The sequence below is a fragment of the Hyla sarda genome, chromosome 10, assembly GCF_029499605.1.
Source record: "Hyla sarda isolate aHylSar1 chromosome 10, aHylSar1.hap1, whole genome shotgun sequence".
Lineage (NCBI taxonomy): Eukaryota > Metazoa > Chordata > Amphibia > Anura > Hylidae > Hyla > Hyla sarda.
In genome coordinates, this window is record NC_079198.1 from 17,494,504 (window position 1) to 17,513,660 (window position 19,157).

The following is a 19,157-nucleotide window of genomic DNA, read 5'->3' on the forward strand; positions in this document are numbered from 1 at the left end:
CAAAACTGGATACGGGTCAAAAATGAGCCGACCGGAATCACCGTTTGACTCCAGTCGGCTCATTAAAGTGAATGGAGTTCAGCGCTGGTCCGGCTGGGGTACGGGAGAGCCCGGATTGTCCCTCCCCCAGCAGGATCCGGCAACCGTAAACCGTAATATAAAAGCGAGATGTGAATGCAGCCTAATAAGTGTTTTCCTGTTCACTGACTGATCCCAGGCTCTGTTATACAGGTCACTGTCAGCCTATTCCTAATAATAGTCTTTAATAGGGTCCTTACACAGGGAACAGGAGGCGGGAGATATTCAAGTTGTCTACATGGAAACGCTGTACAAGCAGGACTAGGACATGAATGTAAACAAGAATTCATTTCCTCATGCATATAAAGCACTAGCATACTCCTCGGAGCTGTATATAGGAGGAGATTTATCAAAACCTGTCCAGAGGAAAAGTTGCTGAGTTGCCCATAGCAACCAATCAGATCAAATCCAAGTAGGAAAAGGAAATCCAGCTCCCCCGAAAAATATAGAATAACGGTATAAAAACACAAAAAATTTATTTCATCCTTTAAAAATCAATGAGATGGTGAGAATTAAAAGCATAGATGAAACGCCGACGTGTTTCGAACCATATGGTTCTTAGTCATAGCACATGTGCCATGACCAAGAACCATATGGTTCAAAACATGTCAGCGTTTCATCTATGCTTTTAATTCTCACCATCTCATTGATTTTAAAAGGATAAAATAAAATTTTTGTGTTTTTATACCGTTATTCTATATTTTTCAGGGGAGCTGGATTTCCTTTTCCTTCTTGGATTCTATTGCAACTGGCTACACGGCTTGACCTGCATCCGTGCTCCTCCACCAACTACCCTTCCAGTTGCTACTTCTACAGGGCGGTGAGCTGGTCTATTTTTGCTTGATGTATTTTTTGTTACAGGGTTGGGGGTTTCAGGGGATTTTGATGTGTGAGTATCACTTTTTTTTTTCATGCCAGCCTGAAACCCAGGACAAGGTTTTGTGTGATTTTGTAGGACAACCCCTTAAAAGGGGTACTCTACTGCCCCAGTGTTCAGAACATTTTGCTCCGAACTCTGGGTGCGGGCTGCGGGGGTCGTGATGTCACGGCCAGGCCCATCATGACATCATGCCATGCCCCCTCATTGCAAGTCTACAGGAGGGGGCGTGGTGACTGCCACGCCCACTCCCATAGACTAGCATTGAGGGGTCGTGGCATTGCCCCTTTTTTAGGTAAAATGGAGAGTTAGTTTGGTTTTTTAGAATCCTGAATCCTGGCACTAATTCTGGCACAAACACATTTGTGGCGCAATGTAACACATTTTGGCACACTACCCGACAAAATAGCCGGGTTTCAGTAGTAATTTTGTCGGGTTTCAATAGTAAATCAGGGCCTATGTGTCTTAACCCCTTCCCTTCTGACCTGATTTAATAAGTTTAGCACCTTTGGGGCACTAGGTTCGGTTTGTTCCATTCCAGGAACATTTTAATGTACTTTAACTAATGTCATATTGGTATCACATCCACTACGGCTCATGTGAACCTACATTGTTGAAGAAAATGTCCTATTAATATCCAATAAGTCAGTATCCAATCATGTCCTGGGACCCCCGCCGATCAGCTGACTGCAGGGACATATTGCTCGTGCTAGCTCAGCCACCTCCTCTACCTTGAGACAATTGGTAACGCTAGGTTTGAACTGCGCTTACCAAGGAGAGTTGTACTGCGAACCAAGTACAACAATGGGACAATGATTCTCTGCGAAACACGTTGCATTGTGGGTAATAAAATTCCCTCATTATATCTTGGTCTCAGCGCCTGATCCATCCCGCCGTGTGTTGCAGGAGTATTCTTTGTTCTTCTTATCCTAAGGATGGGCCATCAGTAAACAGTCCTGAAAAAAACCCTATGAAATAAAAACCATCATCACTTTCATTAAACCCTTAAGGACTCAGCGTTTTTCAATATTTGCATTTTTGTTTTTTCCTCCTTACCTTTTAAAAATCATAAGCCTGTCCATTTTCCACCTAAAAATCCATATGATGTCTTATTTTTTGCATCACAAATTCTACTTTGTAATGACATCAGTCATTTTACACAAAAATCTATGAAAAAAAAAAAAAAATCATTGTAAAAAAAGAACGCCATTTTGTAAATTTGGGGGCTTCCATTTCTACACAGTGCTTTTTTTTGGGTAAAAATGACACCTTATCTTAATTCTGTAGGTTCATACGATTAAAATGATACCCTACTTATATAGGTTTGATTTTGTCGTACTTCTGGAAAAAATCATAACTACATGCACATGAATGAATACGTTTAAAAATTTCCTTTTCTGACCCCTATAACTTTTTTATTTTTCCGCATATGGGGATGTATGAGGGCTCATTTTTTGCACCATGATCTGAAGTTTTTATCGGTACCATATTTGTTTTGATCGCTTTTTATTCATTCATTCATAAAAAGTGACCAAAAATATGCTATTTTGGACTTTGGAATTTGTTTTTTTATGTGTAGGCCACTGACCAAGCAATTAACATAATATTTTTATAGTTCGGACATTTACGCAAGCGGCGATACTACATATGTTTATATTCATTTTTATTTACATAGTTTTATATATATATATATATATATATATATAACATTAACTATAACATTGCATACTCCCTCTGATTTCCTACACTGAGCACTGCCATGCAATAGCATGGCATTGATCAGTGTTATTGCTGCTCGACTGCTCCTGCCTTGATCTCAAGCACGGAGCAGTCATTCAGCGATCGGACGCGCAGGAGGCAGGTAGGGATTCTCCTCGCGTCTTGCAAGCTGTTCGGAATGCACAGCAGCGGTCCTGAAAAGCACCAGTGAGCTGCCGGGAAGCTTTCACTTTCACTTCACACACGGTCTGAAGGGTTCACACTTCACACTTTGATCGCTGCATCTGAAGGGTTAATAACGGGCATCACCGTGATCGGTGATGTCCGGTATTAGCCACGGGTCCCGGCTGTTGATGACCGCTGGGACCGACCCCATATGACGTTGGGTCACCGTGTGACCTCGCATTATATTGTGGGAGCCGGCGCAGTAAATATACGCCCTACGTCGTTAAGGAGTTTTAACCAGGAGTTTGTGGTATGGGGTGTGATGAGGGCAGATGTTGTTACCCTAGGGGCAGATGGCATTAACCCCTTTTATTCGTGACACCAGGGTGTGGTTTAGCCTAAAACCACCCGAAGGTATACCGCTGGATCCTGGGCTAGGCACGGGGCAATAAAGACTACGAAGCCAAGTTACAGACAACGGTAGCTTTACTGAGGGTAGACAGTTGGTAAAGTCTATACAGTTCAGCCAGGGCCCAAGGAGGTGACCAGTGACGCAGAGACCTTAAGGGCTTGCTGGGACTTGTAGTAGGCAGGGACTGACTTGACTTGACTCAGAAAAATGTGACTTTATCTTACTTGACTTGACTTTGAGGTCTACAACACTCTGGACACACACACTAGGCGACTGCACTGGACCTCAGCAGAAGAGCAGAGCTCAAAGAGAGAGAAGCTCCACCCAGGGCTTATATGGGAGAGACTAGCAGGGAGCCCATAGGTCACATTTGGGATCACCTGGTCACTGATACCTCCTGGGTAACAATCACATGACATAACTCTTAAAGATACAACACATTTTATAATATAATACACCGCAGAACATATGTACAGGGGGAAACAGGTACAAGGGTCTGGGGCAACATGTCCCGTACTGGGCCACCACAAGTTATTGGGGCGGTCAACCGGCCATGATTACTACATATCTCCCTATAAGCAAACAAGAATAAACCTATCGATCAAGGCTGGTGGGGTGGAGAGAGGCCGCTGGGAACCACCATGATGAATCGTGGTTCATGCAACGTGAAAGTGATGACAAGTTCCCTTCAAAGTGGTACTCCGCTTCTAGACATCTTATCCCGTATTCAAAGGATAGGGGACTCATCGCGGGGGTCCCGCAATCTCAGCTGTGGCACCCCAGACATCCGATGCACCTAATGAGCTTCGCTCCGTGCCGGATGACTGGCGATGCAGGGCGGAGGCTTGTGACATCACGGTCACACCCTGCTCATAATGTCACGGCCGCACCCCCTCAATGCCGTCACGCCACCTCCCATAAACTTGCATTGAGCGGGTGTGGCCGCGAGGTCACGAGCGGGGTGTAACCGTGATGTCACGAGCCTCTGGAGCTGCACCCGATGCTCTGAAGGAATGCCGGGTGCAGCAGGGAGATCGGGGGGGGGTCCTCAACAGCAGGACCCCCGCGATCAGACATCTTATCCCCTATTCTTTAGATAGGGGATAAGATGTCTAGGGGCGGAGTACCCCTTTAAAGACTGAAAGGTTATCCTAGTATCCACAGTGGATAGTTATCTGCAAGAAGAGTTTATGATCAGCAGATTAAACAGTTTGTGTTTCCAGCCATAAAATCATCTACAAATCTAATATACAAATTGTTGCCGTGGGATCGAGCAATGTCCGTTTGTGCAATATATGTGTCTTTTTCCCCATTATATACCGGTGTGTGTGATGTAATGACAGGCCCTTTAAAAACCCATTTGTTTAATAATGCGATTACATTGCCTTAGGGTATTATGGGTTTGTCGGCATTACTCATTCTGTAGCCTTATCTTCAATCTTCTTGCGGAAAATGGATAATTATTTAGAGAATAGGACTGACTCTCACTAATCCCATAATTGTAAATGTGGAGCAGGTCTGAAATCTACCACTATTTACCATTCCGGGAGATAAAAGTAATCCTCTAATAGGTCAGTATAGCGAATCAAAGTGTCACAAGAGAAGGGGGGTTGTGTCTGTGTGACCCCCCCTGTCATGGATGTTCAGCTACACCATATGGAATGCTCTGACCTTTTCCTTTTGAAAATCGATAGGGGGTCTGACCCCCAGATGTGACCTTTTGACATGGACTTCACAAGTTAGGAAACCACCATTGCAGCCTGTCACGATGCCGGCTGGCAGGTAGTGGACCCTCTGTGCCAGAGAGGGATTGGCGTGGACCGTGCTAGTGGACCGGTTCTAAGCCACTACTGGTTTTCACCAGAGCCCGCCGCAAAGCGGGATGGTCTTGCTGCGGCGGTAGTGACCAGGTCGTATCCACTAGCAACGGCTCACCTCTCTGGCTGCTGAAGATAGGCGCGGTACAAGGGAGTAGGCAGAAGCAAGGTCGGACGTAGCAGAAGGTCGGGGCAGGCAGCAAGGATCGTAGTCAGGGGCAACGGCAGAAGGTCTGGAAACACTGGCAAGGAACACACAAGGAACGCTTTCACTGGCACTAAGGCAACAAGATCCGGCAAGGGAGTGCAAGGGAAGTGAGGTAATATAGGGAAGTGCACAGGTGAAAACCCTAATTGGAACCACTGCGCCAATCAGCGGCGCAGTGGCCCTTTAAATCGCAGAGACCCGGCGCGCGCGCGCCCTAGGGAGCGGGGCCGCGCGCGCCGGGACAGAACAGACGGGGAGCGAGTCAGGTAGGGGAGCCGGGGTGCGCATCGCGAGCGGGCGCTACCCGCATCGCGAATCGCATCCCGGCTGGCAGCAGGATCGCAGCGCCCCGGGTCAGAGGACGTGACCGGAGCGCTGCAGCGGAGGGAGTGAAGCGAGCGCTCCGGGGAGGAGCGGGGACCCGGAGCGCTCGGCGTAACAGTACCCCACCCCTTGGGTCTCCCCCTCTTCTTGGAGCCTGAGAACCTGAGGAGCAGACTTTTGTCAAGGATGTTGTCCTCAGGTTCCCAGGATCTCTCTTCAGGACCACAACCCTCCCAGTCTACTAAAAAAAAATTTTTCCCTCTGACCTTTTTGGCAGCCAAAATTTCCTTGACCGAGAAGACGTCCGAGGAGCCGGAAACAGGAGTGGGAGGAACAGATTTGGGAGAAAAACGGTTGAGGATGAGTGGTTTGAGAAGAGAGACGTGAAAGGCATTAGGGATACGAAGAGAAGGAGGAAGAAGAAGTTTATAAGAGACAGGATTAATTTGACACAAAATTTTGAAAGGACCAAGATAGCGTGGTCCCAACTTGTAGCTAGGGACACGGAAGCGGACATATTTAGCGGAGAGCCATACCTTGTCTCCAGGGGAAAAAACGGGGGGAGCTCTTCTTTTCTTATCCGCGAACCTCTTCATGCGTGAAGAAGCCTGTAAGAGAGAATTTTGGGTCTCTCTCCATATAATGGAAAGGTCACGAGAAATTTCATCCACAGCGGGCAGACCAGAGGGCAAGGGGGTAGGGAGGGGGGGAAGAGGGTGACGGCCGTACACCACGAAAAATGGGGATTTGGAGGAAGATTCAGAGACCCTGAAGTTATACGAGAATTCGGCCCATGGAAGGAGATCTGCCCAGTCATCCTGGCGGGAGGAAACAAAATGTCGCAAATAATCACCCAGGATCTGGTTAATTCTTTCTACTTGTCCATTGGACTGGGGATGATATGCAGAGGAAAAATTTAATTTAATCTTGAGTTGTTTACAGAGAGCTCTCCAGAATTTAGACACGAATTGGACCCCTCTATCCGAGACAATCTGCGTAGGCAACCCGTGAAGACGAAAAATGTGTACAAAAAATTGTTTAGCCAACTGAGGCGCAGAAGGAAGACCAGGAAGAGGGATGAAATGTGCCATTTTGGAGAATCGATCAACGACCACCCAAATAACGGTGTTGCCACGGGAAGGGGGTAAATCAGTAATAAAATCCATACCAATCAGAGACCAAGGCTGTTCGGGGACAGGCAGAGGATGAAGAAAACCAGCGGGCTTCTGGCGAGGAGTCTTATCCCGGGCACAGATAGTGCAGGCTCGCACAAAGTCCCCAACATCCGTCTCCAGAGTCGGCCACCAATAGAAGCGGGAGATGAGTTGCACAGATTTCTTGATGCCCGCATGACCTGCGAGATGGGAGGAGTGACCCCATTTGAGGATTCCGAGGCGTTGGCGTGGAGAAACAAAGGTCTTTCCTGGAGGAGTCTGCCTGATGGAGGCAGGAGAAGTGGAGATCAGGCAGTCAGGTGGAATGATGTGTTGCGGAGGGAGATCAACTTCTGAGGCATCCGAGGAACGAGAGAGAGCATCGGCCCTAATGTTCTTATCGGCAGGACGAAAGTGAATCTCAAAATTAAATCGGGCAAAGAACAGAGACCACCGGGCCTGGCGAGGATTCAGCCGTTGGGCCGACTGGAGGTAGGAGAGGTTCTTGTGGTCGGTGTAGATAATAACAGGAAATCTTGATCCCTCCAGCAGATGCCTCCATTCCTCAAGTGCTAATTTAATGGCTAGAAGCTCTCGATCCCCGATGGAGTAGTTCCTCTCCGCTGGAGAGAAGGTCCTAGAGAAAAAACCACAAGTGACAGCATGCCCGGAAGAATTTTTTTGTAGAAGAACAGCTCCAGCTCCTACTGAGGAGGCATCAACCTCCAATAGGAAGGGTTTGGAAGGGTCAGGTCTGGAGAGCACGGGAGCCGAAGAAAAGGCAGACTTGAGTCGTTTAAAGGAGTCTTCTGCTTGAGGGGGCCAGGACTTGGGATCAGCATTTTTTTTGGTTAAAGCCACGATAGGAGCCACAATGGTAGAAAAATGTGGAATAAATTGCCTGTAATAATTGGCGAACCCCAAAAAGCGTTGGATAGCACGGAGTCCGGAGGGGCGTGGCCAATTTAAGACGGCAGAGAGTTTGTCTGGATCCATCTGTAGTCCCTGGCCAGAGACCAAATATCCTAGAAAAGGAAGAGATTGGCATTCAAACAGACATTTCTCAATTTTGGCATAGAGTTGGTTGTCACGAAGTCTCTGAAGAACCATACGGACATGCTGGCGGTGTTCTTCTAGATTGGCAGAAAAAATTAGGATATCGTCCAGATATACCACAACACAGGAGTATAACAGATCACGAAAAATTTCATTGACAAAGTCTTGGAAGACGGCAGGGGCATTGCACAGTCCAAAGGGCATGACCAGATACTCAAAGTGTCCATCTCTGGTGTTAAATGCCGTTTTCCACTCGTCCCCTTCTCTGATGCGGATGAGGTTATAGGCGCCTCTTAAGTCCAATTTAGTGAAGATGTGGGCACCTTGGAGGCGATCAAAGAGTTCAGAGATGAGGGGTAAGGGGTAGCGGTTCTTAACCGTGATTTTATTAAGACCGCGGTAGTCAATGCAAGGACGTAGGGAGCCATCTTTTTTGGACACAAAGAAAAATCCGGCTCCGGCAGGAGAGGAGGATTTACGGATAAAGCCCTTTTTTAGATTCTCCTGGACGTATTCGGACATGGCAAGAGTCTCTGGGGCAGAGAGAGGATAAATTCTGCCCCGGGGTGGAGTAGTACCCGGGAGGAGGTCGATAGGGCAATCATAAGGCCTGTGAGGAGGTAGAGTCTCAGCTTGTTTTTTGCAGAAAACATCCGCGAAGTCCATATAGGCCTTAGGGAGACCGGTTACTGGAGGAACCACAGAGTTACGGCAAGGGTTACTGGGAACCGGTTTTAGACAGTTCTTGGAACAAGAGGACCCCCAACTCTTGATCTCCCCAGTGGACCAATCCAGGGTTGGGGAATGAAGTTGAAGCCAGGGAAGTCCAAGGAGAATCTCCGAGGTGCAATTGGGAAGGACCAAAAGTTCAATCCTCTCATGATGAGATCCGATGCTCATAAGAAGGGGCTCCGTGCGGAAACGTATGGTACAGTCCAATCTTTCATTATTTACACAATTGATGTAGAGGGGTCTGGCGAGACTGGTCACTGGGATGTTGAACCTGTTGACGAGAGAGGCCAAAATAAAATTTCCTGCAGATCCAGAGTCCAAGAAGGCCACTGTAGAGAAGGAGAAGGCAGAGGCAGACATCCGCACAGGCACAGTAAGACGTGGAGAAGCAGAGTAGACATCAAGGACTGTCTCACCTTTGTGCGGAGTCAGCGTACGTCTTTCCAGGCGGGGAGGACGGATAGGACAATCCCTCAGGAAGTGTTCGGTACTAGCACAGTACAGGCAGAGGTTCTCCATACGGCGTCGTGTCCTCTCTTGAGGTGTCAGGCGAGACCGGTCGACCTGCATAGCCTCCACGGCGGGAGGCACAGGAACAGATTGCAGGGGACCAGAGGAGAGAGGAGCCGAGGAGACGAAACGCCTCGTGCGAACAGAGTCCATATCTTGGCGGAGTTCCTGACGCCTTTCAGAAAAACGCATGTCAATGCGAGTGGCTAGGTGAATAAGTTCATGTAGATTAGCAGGAATTTCTCGTGCGGCCAGAACATCTTTAATGTTGCTGGATAGGCCTTTTTTGAAGGTCGCGCAGAGGGCCTCATTATTCCAGGACAATTCTGAAGCAAGTGTACGGAATTGTACGGCATACTCGCCAACGGAAGAATTACCCTGGACCAGGTTCAACAGGGCAGTCTCAGCAGAAGAGGCTCGGGCAGGTTCCTCAAAGACACTTCGGATTTCCGAGAAGAAGGAGTGTACAGAGGCAGTGACGGGGTCATTGTGGTCCCAGAGCGGTGTGGCCCATGACAGGGCTTTTCCGGACAGAAGACTGACTACGAAAGCCACCTTAGACCTTTCAGTGGGAAACAGGTCCGACATCATCTCCAGATGCAGGGAACATTGGGAAAGAAAGCCACGGCAAAACTTAGAGTCCCCATCAAATTTATCCGGCAAGGATAAGCGTATCCCAGGAGCGGCCACTCGCTGCGGAGGAGGTGCAGGAGCTGGCGGAGGAGATGACTGCTGAAGCTGTGGTAGCAACTGTTGTAGCATAACGGTCAGTTGAGACAGCTGTTGGCCTTGTTGCGCTATCTGTTGTGACTGCTGGGCGACCACCGTGGTGAGGTCAGCGACAACTGGCAGAGGAACTTCAGCGGGATCCATGGCCGGATCTACTGTCACGATGCCGGCTGGCAGGTAGTGGACCCTCTGTGCCAGAGAGGGATTGGCGTGGACCGTGCTAGTGGACCGGTTCTAAGCCACTACTGGTTTTCACCAGAGCCCGCCGCAAAGCGGGATGGTCTTGCTGCGGCGGTAGTGACCAGGTCGTATCCACTAGCAACGGCTCACCTCTCTGGCTGCTGAAGATAGGCGCGGTACAAGGGAGTAGGCAGAAGCAAGGTCGGACGTAGCAGAAGGTCGGGGCAGGCAGCAAGGATCGTAGTCAGGGGCAACGGCAGAAGGTCTGGAAACACTGGCAAGGAACACACAAGGAACGCTTTCACTGGCACTAAGGCAACAAGATCCGGCAAGGGAGTGCAAGGGAAGTGAGGTAATATAGGGAAGTGCACAGGTGAAAACCCTAATTGGAACCACTGCGCCAATCAGCGGCGCAGTGGCCCTTTAAATCGCAGAGACCCGGCGCGCGCGCGCCCTAGGGAGCGGGGCCGCGCGCGCCGGGACAGAACAGACGGGGAGCGAGTCAGGTAGGGGAGCCGGGGTGCGCATCGCGAGCGGGCGCTACCCGCATCGCGAATCGCATCCCGGCTGGCAGCAGGATCGCAGCGCCCCGGGTCAGAGGACGTGACCGGAGCGCTGCAGCGGAGGGAGTGAAGCGAGCGCTCCGGGGAGGAGCGGGGACCCGGAGCGCTCGGCGTAACACAGCCATAGACACTCTTCTTACCGTGAATACAAGATATTATTTAGGGAAGCAAGATTAGAAAATCCAATAGAAGGGAATTTATTAGGTAGAGGTAAAGGCTTTCCATGAGGTATTCTCGTCCTGGAGAATCCAGTCTGACCATTGATTTCTTGCAATGCTTCTTTTTTTCCTGTGGGGGCACTGCAGTAGAATTGGACACTTACTACTAGGCTAGCTCATGAATTACAGCTGATTCTTGGGAATTCTTATGGATTGACAGCCTGTAATCCACATATTTTGGGAAGACCCTCCTAGCAATAGGTTACAGCTTTTAGTTTTAAAACTCTCAATGGCCTCATATGCCCTATGCACCAGAGGAGGGCCCTGTCTTGGCCATGACACTTAGATAAAGGACTGGGACAGTGAAGATAGCTGAGTTCAGGGACAGCACCGTACTTGTCTATATTCGTCAGGCCCATGGAGTTGATTGAAGTGGCTGTGCATGTCTAACCACTACTCCATTCAAAATGGGGACATGGGGTCCTGTAGTCCCAGCAGTGGAGAATCTAACAATCAGACATTTATCACCTTTCTTGAGTGGGAGATGAGCGCTGCTGGAGGTAAAAAATAAAAAACCCTGTTGGAAAAAAAAACACGGCCTGGTGGCTATTTTATAATTGTTTTATTGATATAACAGCGTTTAAAGGAGTACCCCGCCCCTAGACATCTTATCCCCTATCCAAAGGATAGGGGATAAGATGTCAGATCACCAGGGTCCCGCTGCTGGGGACCCCCGGGATCTACCATGCGGCACCCACCTTTAGCGGCTTCTGGAACCGCTGGAGGTCCTCAGGCTGAGTCCATCTCGCCCACGGGTACGCCCCCTCCCATAGATTTGCATTGAGGGACGGAGTGTGATGTCACAAGGGGGTGGAGTCATGACGTCACGATCTTCCGTACCCGTGGTTGAGATGGACTCAGCCTGAGGACCTCCAGCGGTTCCGGAAGCCGCTAAAGGTGGGTGGCGCATGGTAGATCCCAGGGATCCCCAGCAGCGGGACCCCGGTGATCTGACATCTTATCATGTCTAGGGGCGGAGTACCCCTTTAAATCAGCAAAAATGTCCTTGCTCCTGTTAATAAGCCTCTGAGGCAACAATACACCTAGTTCTGGGAGTTCCGTTACTCCCTATTAGGTCTCATGTATAGCATATAACTCAAGGGAAGATAGCATATGTGGTGTGAGTGTGATGAGGGCAGATGTTATTACCCTAGGGGCAGATGGCATTCTTGTGTTCGTGACGCCAGGGCATGGTTTAACCTCTTCACAACCCGAAGGTATACCGCTGGATCCTGGGCTAGGCACGGGGCAAATAATGACTCACACACCAAGTTATGGAACAACGGCAGCTTTACTGAAATAGACAAGTGTAACAGTCTTAACAGCTTAGCCAGGCCTAAGGGACCAGTGACTTCAGAGACTTTAGGGCTCACTGGGACTTGTAGTAGAATTGGACAATTTGATGCAGGGCCACGCTGACTTGACACAGATTAACCTTGACTGACTTGACTAGACTGACTTCACCCGTATGCTGCTTACCAGGTTTTGACGTTCACCTGTGGGGCAGTAGACTTGTGGATGCGTGGCTGCGTGGTAGGCTTTGGGCCTCCTCACCAGACACTCTCTCTCAGGACTTGACCTTGCTGCACTCTGTAGAGAAGAGACTGTGAGACTGAACTAGCTCCACCCAGGGTTTATATGGGGGAGACTCTGGAGGGGTGCCATAGGTCACTCTATAGGTCACATGGTCACTGGTACCTTCCTTGGTTACAATACTTGACAACAGTATTTAAAGGTATATGACAAGTTATATACATTACATTGAATAACATAGGCACTTAGTACTATTTATGGAACATAGGTAAAGGGGGGGGGGGGGGGCCCAAGGGTCACTGAATGGAGTCGGCCTGACAGGGCAACAAAGGTAGAGGGGTGCAACTCCTGGTGCTTCGGCCATCGCGTCCAAGGTGTTGAGCAAGAAGGTGATCTCAGCTCTTACCATGTCTGTATCTACTATCAAGCTCCACTTTGTATTTTGTATAAAGATATCATGAATCTTCAAGATGAATAAACAAAGAACAAGAAGCGAACCATCTGTATGGTAAGTTACTACCCAGCTGGGTCTTAGAAGTAATGACCTGTGTGGTATATGCTATCTTCCCTCGTGTTGCATGCCCTACATTTATATAGCACCAACATATTCTAAAGAGCTGTACAGAAAATGTCATGATTCATACGAGTCCTTGTCCTAAGTGGGGCTCACAGTCTAAATTCAAAATTGATCCATCACTGTGCTTGTATGCAGGGCTCAAGTCTTGCAAGAACATGTGGGAACTGAGTTACTGCACTTTTTCCACAGCAGGAACACCGTTTCCATTAGCAGGAGTCCTGCAGGACCAACCCTTATGTGGAAGAGTTCCCACACTTATTTTTTCCATGACTTGATATATATTATTGTATATTATGTTTGTATATTATATTTTAGATGTTGTTCTTAGTAGACCTTGGCCTCAATTGCCGAAAAGCAGCAACTATGGACAGCAGCAGCTATTGTCTGCCCCATTGGTCATTATTATGGCCCATTAACCTATGAGTAGCGCACCACATCCCAGATTGATTTTCATACTATAGTGCTTATTTGCATTACAGTCCTGTTCAATACCTATATGAGAGTATTTCAAAGCCTGGGAATAGATGACTGGATAGTAAAGAGGTAAAAAGGTTCTTAACGGTTTATTTATACCACAAATGTACAACCACAAATGAACAGCATGGGACAAAGATGAGATACAGGCAGATGTTACATATGTGGGATTAGTTCTTGGTTTTGCTGTTTGTTTTGTTGTCTTTGTTTTATTTTTCTTAAAGCAACAGTTCTATTTAAATGCACTTGAAATATGAAAATGTTGTTTTTTTACTTTGTTTTTTTTGATAATGAGTAATGGAGCGGAATGTTAGCGCAGCATGTGGTACGGTGTACAGCTTAGGGAACCTGTGATTTATATTGTACTGTGCTTTGTGTCATTGTAATTTATTGTTAGACTTGCAATGAGTGCCGGCCACAGTGGCCTCATATCAAAGCCAGCAAGAGTGGCCCTTCTATATCCGTGACCAGGGCCGGACTGGCTTACCGGGATATCGAAATAATCCCCAGTAGGCTGCTCGCCCCTTGGGCTGGCAGTGGCCGGCCCGTGCTTTGCTGCGCAATGAGACAGCAGTGCGGGCTGGCCGCCGCTTCACTCTATTATCAGGACCTGCGGCCGCAGAGTGGCAGAGCAGAGAGCTATAAGCTCCCAGCCCCGCCGCTCACTCCACCTACCGACGGGAGGCCATGCAGGACGTCCGTGTCATGGCATGGGTGGCGCAATGATATGACGTCATCACGCCGCCTACGCGTTGACACAGACGTTCATGCGCCGGACGGCTCTGCGTGGGTGTGGTGAAAGGTAACTTTTTGCTATGTTTTTTGTGCAGCAAAATTAACAGGGGTGCTAGGTGGGTGAAGCCTGCTAACCTAAGTGCCTAAACGGGGGCACTCTATTTGTCTATGGAGGGTGGAAAGGGAGGTGTTGGTGGCTGAAGCCTGCTTACAACATATCTGCCTGCCTAAAGGGGGGGGGGGATATCTAATAGAAAGAGAAGAGAGTCCTATCCTCACCTTTCTTCCTCTGCACCCCTCCTATCCTTACCTTTCTTCCTCTGCACCCCTCCTATCCTCACCTTTCTTCCTCTGCACCCCTCCTATCCTCACCTTTCTTCCTCAACACCCCTCCTATCCTCACCTTTCTTCCTCTGCACCCTCCTATCCTCATCTTTGTTCCTCTGCACCCCTCCTACCCTCACCTCTCTTCCTCTGCACCCCTCCTATCCTCATATCTCTTCCTCTGCACCCCTCCTATCCTCACCTTTCTTCCTCTGCCCCCTCCTATCCTCACCTTTCTTCCTCTGCACCCCTCCTATCCTCACATCTCTTCCTTTGCACCCCTCCTATCCTCACCTCTCTTCCTCTGCCCCCTCCTATCCTCACCTTTCTTCCTCTGCACCCCTCCTATCCTCACCTTTCTTCCTCTGCACCCCTCCTATCCTTACCTTTCTTCCTCTGCACCCCTCCTATCCTCACCTTTCTTCCTATGCACCCCTCCTATCCTCACCTTTCTTCCTCAACACCCCTCCTATCCTCACCTTTCTTCCTCTGCACCCTCCTATCCTCATCTTTGTTCCTCTGCACCCCTCCTATCCTCACCTCTCTTCCTCTGCACCCCTCCTATCCTCACATCTCTTCCTCTGCCCCTCCTATCCTCACCTTTCTTCCTCTGCCCCCTCCTATCCTCACCTTTCTTCCTCTGCACCCCTCCTATTCTCACCTTTCTTCCTCTGCACCCCTCCTATCCTCACCTTTCTTCCTCAACACCCCTCCTATCCTCACCTTTCTTCCTCGGCGCCCCTCCTATTCTCACCTTATTTCCTCGGCGCCCCTCCTATTCTCACCTTACTTCCTCTGCCCCCTCCTATCCTCCCCTCTCTTCCTCTGCCCCCCTCCTATCCTCACCTCTTTTCCCCTGCACCCCTCCTATCCTCACCTCTCTGCCCCCCTCCTATCCTCACCTCTTTTCCTCTGTCCCCTCCTATCCTCACCTTTCTTCCTCTGCACCCCTCCTATCCTCACCTTTCTTCCTCTGCAACCCTCCTATCCTCACCTCTCTTCCTCTGCCCCCTCCTATCCTCACCTTTCTTCCTCTGCCCCCCTCCTATCCTCACCTTTCTTCCTCTGCCCCTCTCCTATCCTCACCTTTCTTCCTCTGCACCCCTCCTATCCTCACCTTTCTTCCTCTGCCCCTCTCCTATCCTCACCTTTCTTCCTCTGCACCCCTCCTATCATCACATCTCTTCCTCTGTGCCCCACGTAAAGTGATACATAGGCGCTCGGTGGCCGTTTGCTGGCACAATGACACAGTGCTGTGGGGCTGGTATGCAATAATTTCCAGGGCTGGTTTTCATTCCCAATCCGGCCCTGTCCGTGACAGTGTCCCCACATATTAGGGACATTGTGTGTTAGTGTGTTGACTGCAGTAAATAATGTTTCTCTCAAAGATATGGTTATGCTGGAATTTTTCATTCTTGTAAAAACACTTTCTGCCATATTTGATTAGGCTTCTGCCCCCAATTTTCCAGGCCAGTCTTACAAATTTGGCCAATAGGACACATGTTGGTTCCTGTCGCTATCAAATAGTACCAGTGTACTGGTAATCAAAGCCCACTTATTTTTAGGAGCCTGGGATAGGGGATAAGTGTTAGATCCCAGGGGGTCTGACAACTGGGACCCCCCACCATCTCCTGCACGGGGGCACTGGCTCTCCCTGTGAGTGTGGTGTGTTGACCCCCGCATGAAGCGGCGGCCAAAACTCCCCTTCCATATATCTCTATGGAAGAGCCATTCCTCTATCTTTAGCTCTCCCATAAAGATATATATAGAGAGAGCTTGAAGGCCGCCGCTTCGTTCGGGGGTCGTGATGCTCTGTTCCCGAAGAGAGCTGGGGGCCCCATACAGGAGATCCCAGGGATCACAGCAGTCGGACCTTCCCGCAATCTAAAACTTATCCCCTATCCTTTGGATGCAAATATTAGTTCCCATTCAATATTAGTTTCCATTCAATATCGGCATGCAACGACCTTGACAAAGGTGGGTAATCTATATATTTTTTTGCAGTTAAATAAGTGTTATCCAAGCAAGGCTGTTCGGGCATGCTGGGAGTTGGAGTTTTGCAACAACTGGAGTCAAATAATGCTAAAAAACTGCAGTAATGAACAAAACCCAAGACTGTCAATAAAAATGACAAAGATCCATGCACTCTATTGGTGTTCTTGAAATTTCCCATCAGCCATCTTGGAGTTTATTATGGCTACTGAACTTTATATGAGGAAGAGAATTTTATAGCAATGTTGTGGACGCAAACTCGTAAAAATGGGACTGCTTTCTGAGAGCCTGGCTTCCCTCTAGGTTATACGTCAATTACCCATGTCCTGTGCATATGGATCCCATTTCCTGCTCCACATGGTTTTACTTAACATACATGAACTTCTCTGCTCTAGTTTCAAGGAGGACCCTGTATATATCATGTATGTGTATATATATATATATATATTTATTTATATATAAAATTTCACGTATAGAGTCTCACATACTATATTACAACTACTACAGTCCCCTCTATCTGATTGTGAATATATATATATATATATATATATATACATATACACATCCTCAAAATGTAGGGGTAAGGGGGCCCTTTAGAAAATCCCCAAGCATTCTTCACATGAGTCACCCGTGAGTCAGCCCTCCGCCCAGTATTGCCTTAGGACTTATTGTAATTTCTTCAATGGAATGAACTGATGGGACTGTTTGTTGTTTTTTTTTTTCCACTAGAGACCTGCATTAGTTTCCATGTTGAAAGAGAGAAAAAAAAAATCTAAATTAAATAGTGACGACCTAGATGGCTGCCCTAAAAGTTTTGTGGCCTTTGGCAGGTAACAAACATGCCAAACAAAATTTGTGACTGTTCATAGCTGTAAAATTATTGGAAAGATGTTAGAAAATAAAAAAGAAGGCTCAAAACCTTCCAAATAGCAAAGAAATCAAAAAGTTTGAGACTAAGTTTGCCTGTAAAAATTAACTTTTGGGAGGATCAAAATACTTTGTGTCTGCGTAGGGCCACACCCAATGGTAATGTTCCATTGTCAATGTATTCATGTATTTCCAGGAAGAATAGCAGAGGAACAGCACAAGATGGAGTTCAAAGAAAAGATGCTCCATTTTTGTTATCTTTTAAAAAGTTTTTAATGAGACAGATTGTGTCAGGAGATCAGACAGGTCTTCTTTAAAGGGGTACTTTGGGGGAACTAAACCCATAGCCCATCCTTTCCCTCTCACTAATCTATTTAATTGTCTAAATATCATTCATTAGCTATATAGAGCAGTTTCCCCTCTTTGATTGTTACTTACATGTATGACGTGAGGGAATGATATTAACCAGCCATCCACTCTGTCTCTGTCCAAATCGCTCTCTGAAAGCAGCTCCCACCAATGTGGGTTCTGCCCTGCACTGTTGAGTCAGTTCTCTCTTTAGTTCTGAAAACTGGGAGGTGTGTGCCGCCTTAGCCAATCAAACACTGAACCTATTTCTGCTGCACAGAGCAAGAGGGTGAGTTGGCTCGCAGAGCAGAGCTGCAATGATTGGCAAGAGGAGAGAAGGATGGCAAAGAATAGCAAGCAGTCAGAGAAGACAACAGGGGCCACAGGAGCCATGCATATCAGGCAAGATGGTTTACAGAGAATATATCCTGGTAGTGTGGTGGCTATGGAGCTTTTAAAAAAAAAAAAAAATATATATATATATATATATATATATATATATATATATATATAGACATGCAGTCTTGGCCCTGGGCAGGTGAATTTTTCAGGCCCTTAGTCCTGCATCACACAAGCAGGGCTGGACCTGAAAGCCCCCGACAAGCACGATGGCGCTCAGAGGGGTGTATGGAGCGGGCTTTGGACTCCTGACCGCTCCATACTCTGCTGTTTTCAGTAGCTGGGGGCTGTTGCTAATAGCCAGCACACAGCGATAACCGCGGCCGGCTACTAACCCTTTAGATCGCCGCTGTCAAAGCTGACAGCGGCGTCTAAAGGGACATATGAATGCTCCCTGGTGGTGGTGGGGGGCGATCCACTATAGACGTAGCCAGAGGGCTTACCTCTGTTCCCTGGTGTCCTTGGCTCTGTCACTGATAGAGCCTGGCTGGAGTAGACTCTATCAATAGATCGCAGAGCACACAGATCAATAGAGTTCAATAGAACTCTATTGATCTATATGAGGAATCTAAGATCCCCTAAGGGAACTTACATTCCTCAGATGCCGCGATTTAAAAACGGCAGTCCCAAACAGCTCTGTTGAGCTAACCGGCAGCATATTCTCCCGTTTTAGATGCCGCAATCAACTTTGATTGCGGCTTCTAAAGGGTTAGTACTGGACATCAGCCCGATCGGCTTCTGAGCGCGCTTCATAGACCAGGAGCCGGCCATGGACAAAAATATACGTCCGTGGTCGTTAAGGGGTTAAAGGGGTACTCCACTGCCCCAGTGTTTAGAACATTTTGTTACGAATGCTGGGTGCAGGGGTCGTGACATCATGGTCACACCCAGTGATTACACCATGCCCCCTCTATGCAAGTCTATGGGAGGGGGTGTGGTGGCTGTCACGCCCCCTCCCATAGACTTGCATTGAGGAGGTGTGGCCGTGACATCATGACCCCAGCAGCCAGCGTTTTGAACAAAATGTTCCGAAAGCTGGGGCAGGGGAGTACCCCTTTACAGGCTGAATTTTAAGCCTTTATAAAGAGCCCTGAGCTCCACCCTCATCATGTTCCTTCCTCGGGTAGGACAGGTGAAGCTCTATGTTACTGGAAGTAATCTTTATG

The 19,157-nt window shown here is 48.2% G+C and overlaps 1 protein-coding gene across 1 annotated transcript in view; it reads right to left on the minus strand.

Moving 5' to 3' along the window:
* The window catches only part of LOC130293614 (cornifelin homolog), a 56,914-nt gene extending 44,522 nt beyond the window's left edge, over positions 1-12,392 (minus strand). Inside the window, exons 1-2 of the mRNA XM_056542495.1 lie at positions 12,222-12,392; positions 1,727-1,923 (exon numbers count right to left, since the gene is read on the minus strand). Coding sequence (XP_056398470.1) covers positions 1,727-1,816 — 90 coding nt within the window. The 5' untranslated portion in view covers positions 1,817-1,923; positions 12,222-12,392. The remainder of the gene's footprint in view (positions 1-1,726; positions 1,924-12,221) is intronic.
* Between the last annotated feature and the right edge of the window lie 6,765 nt (positions 12,393-19,157).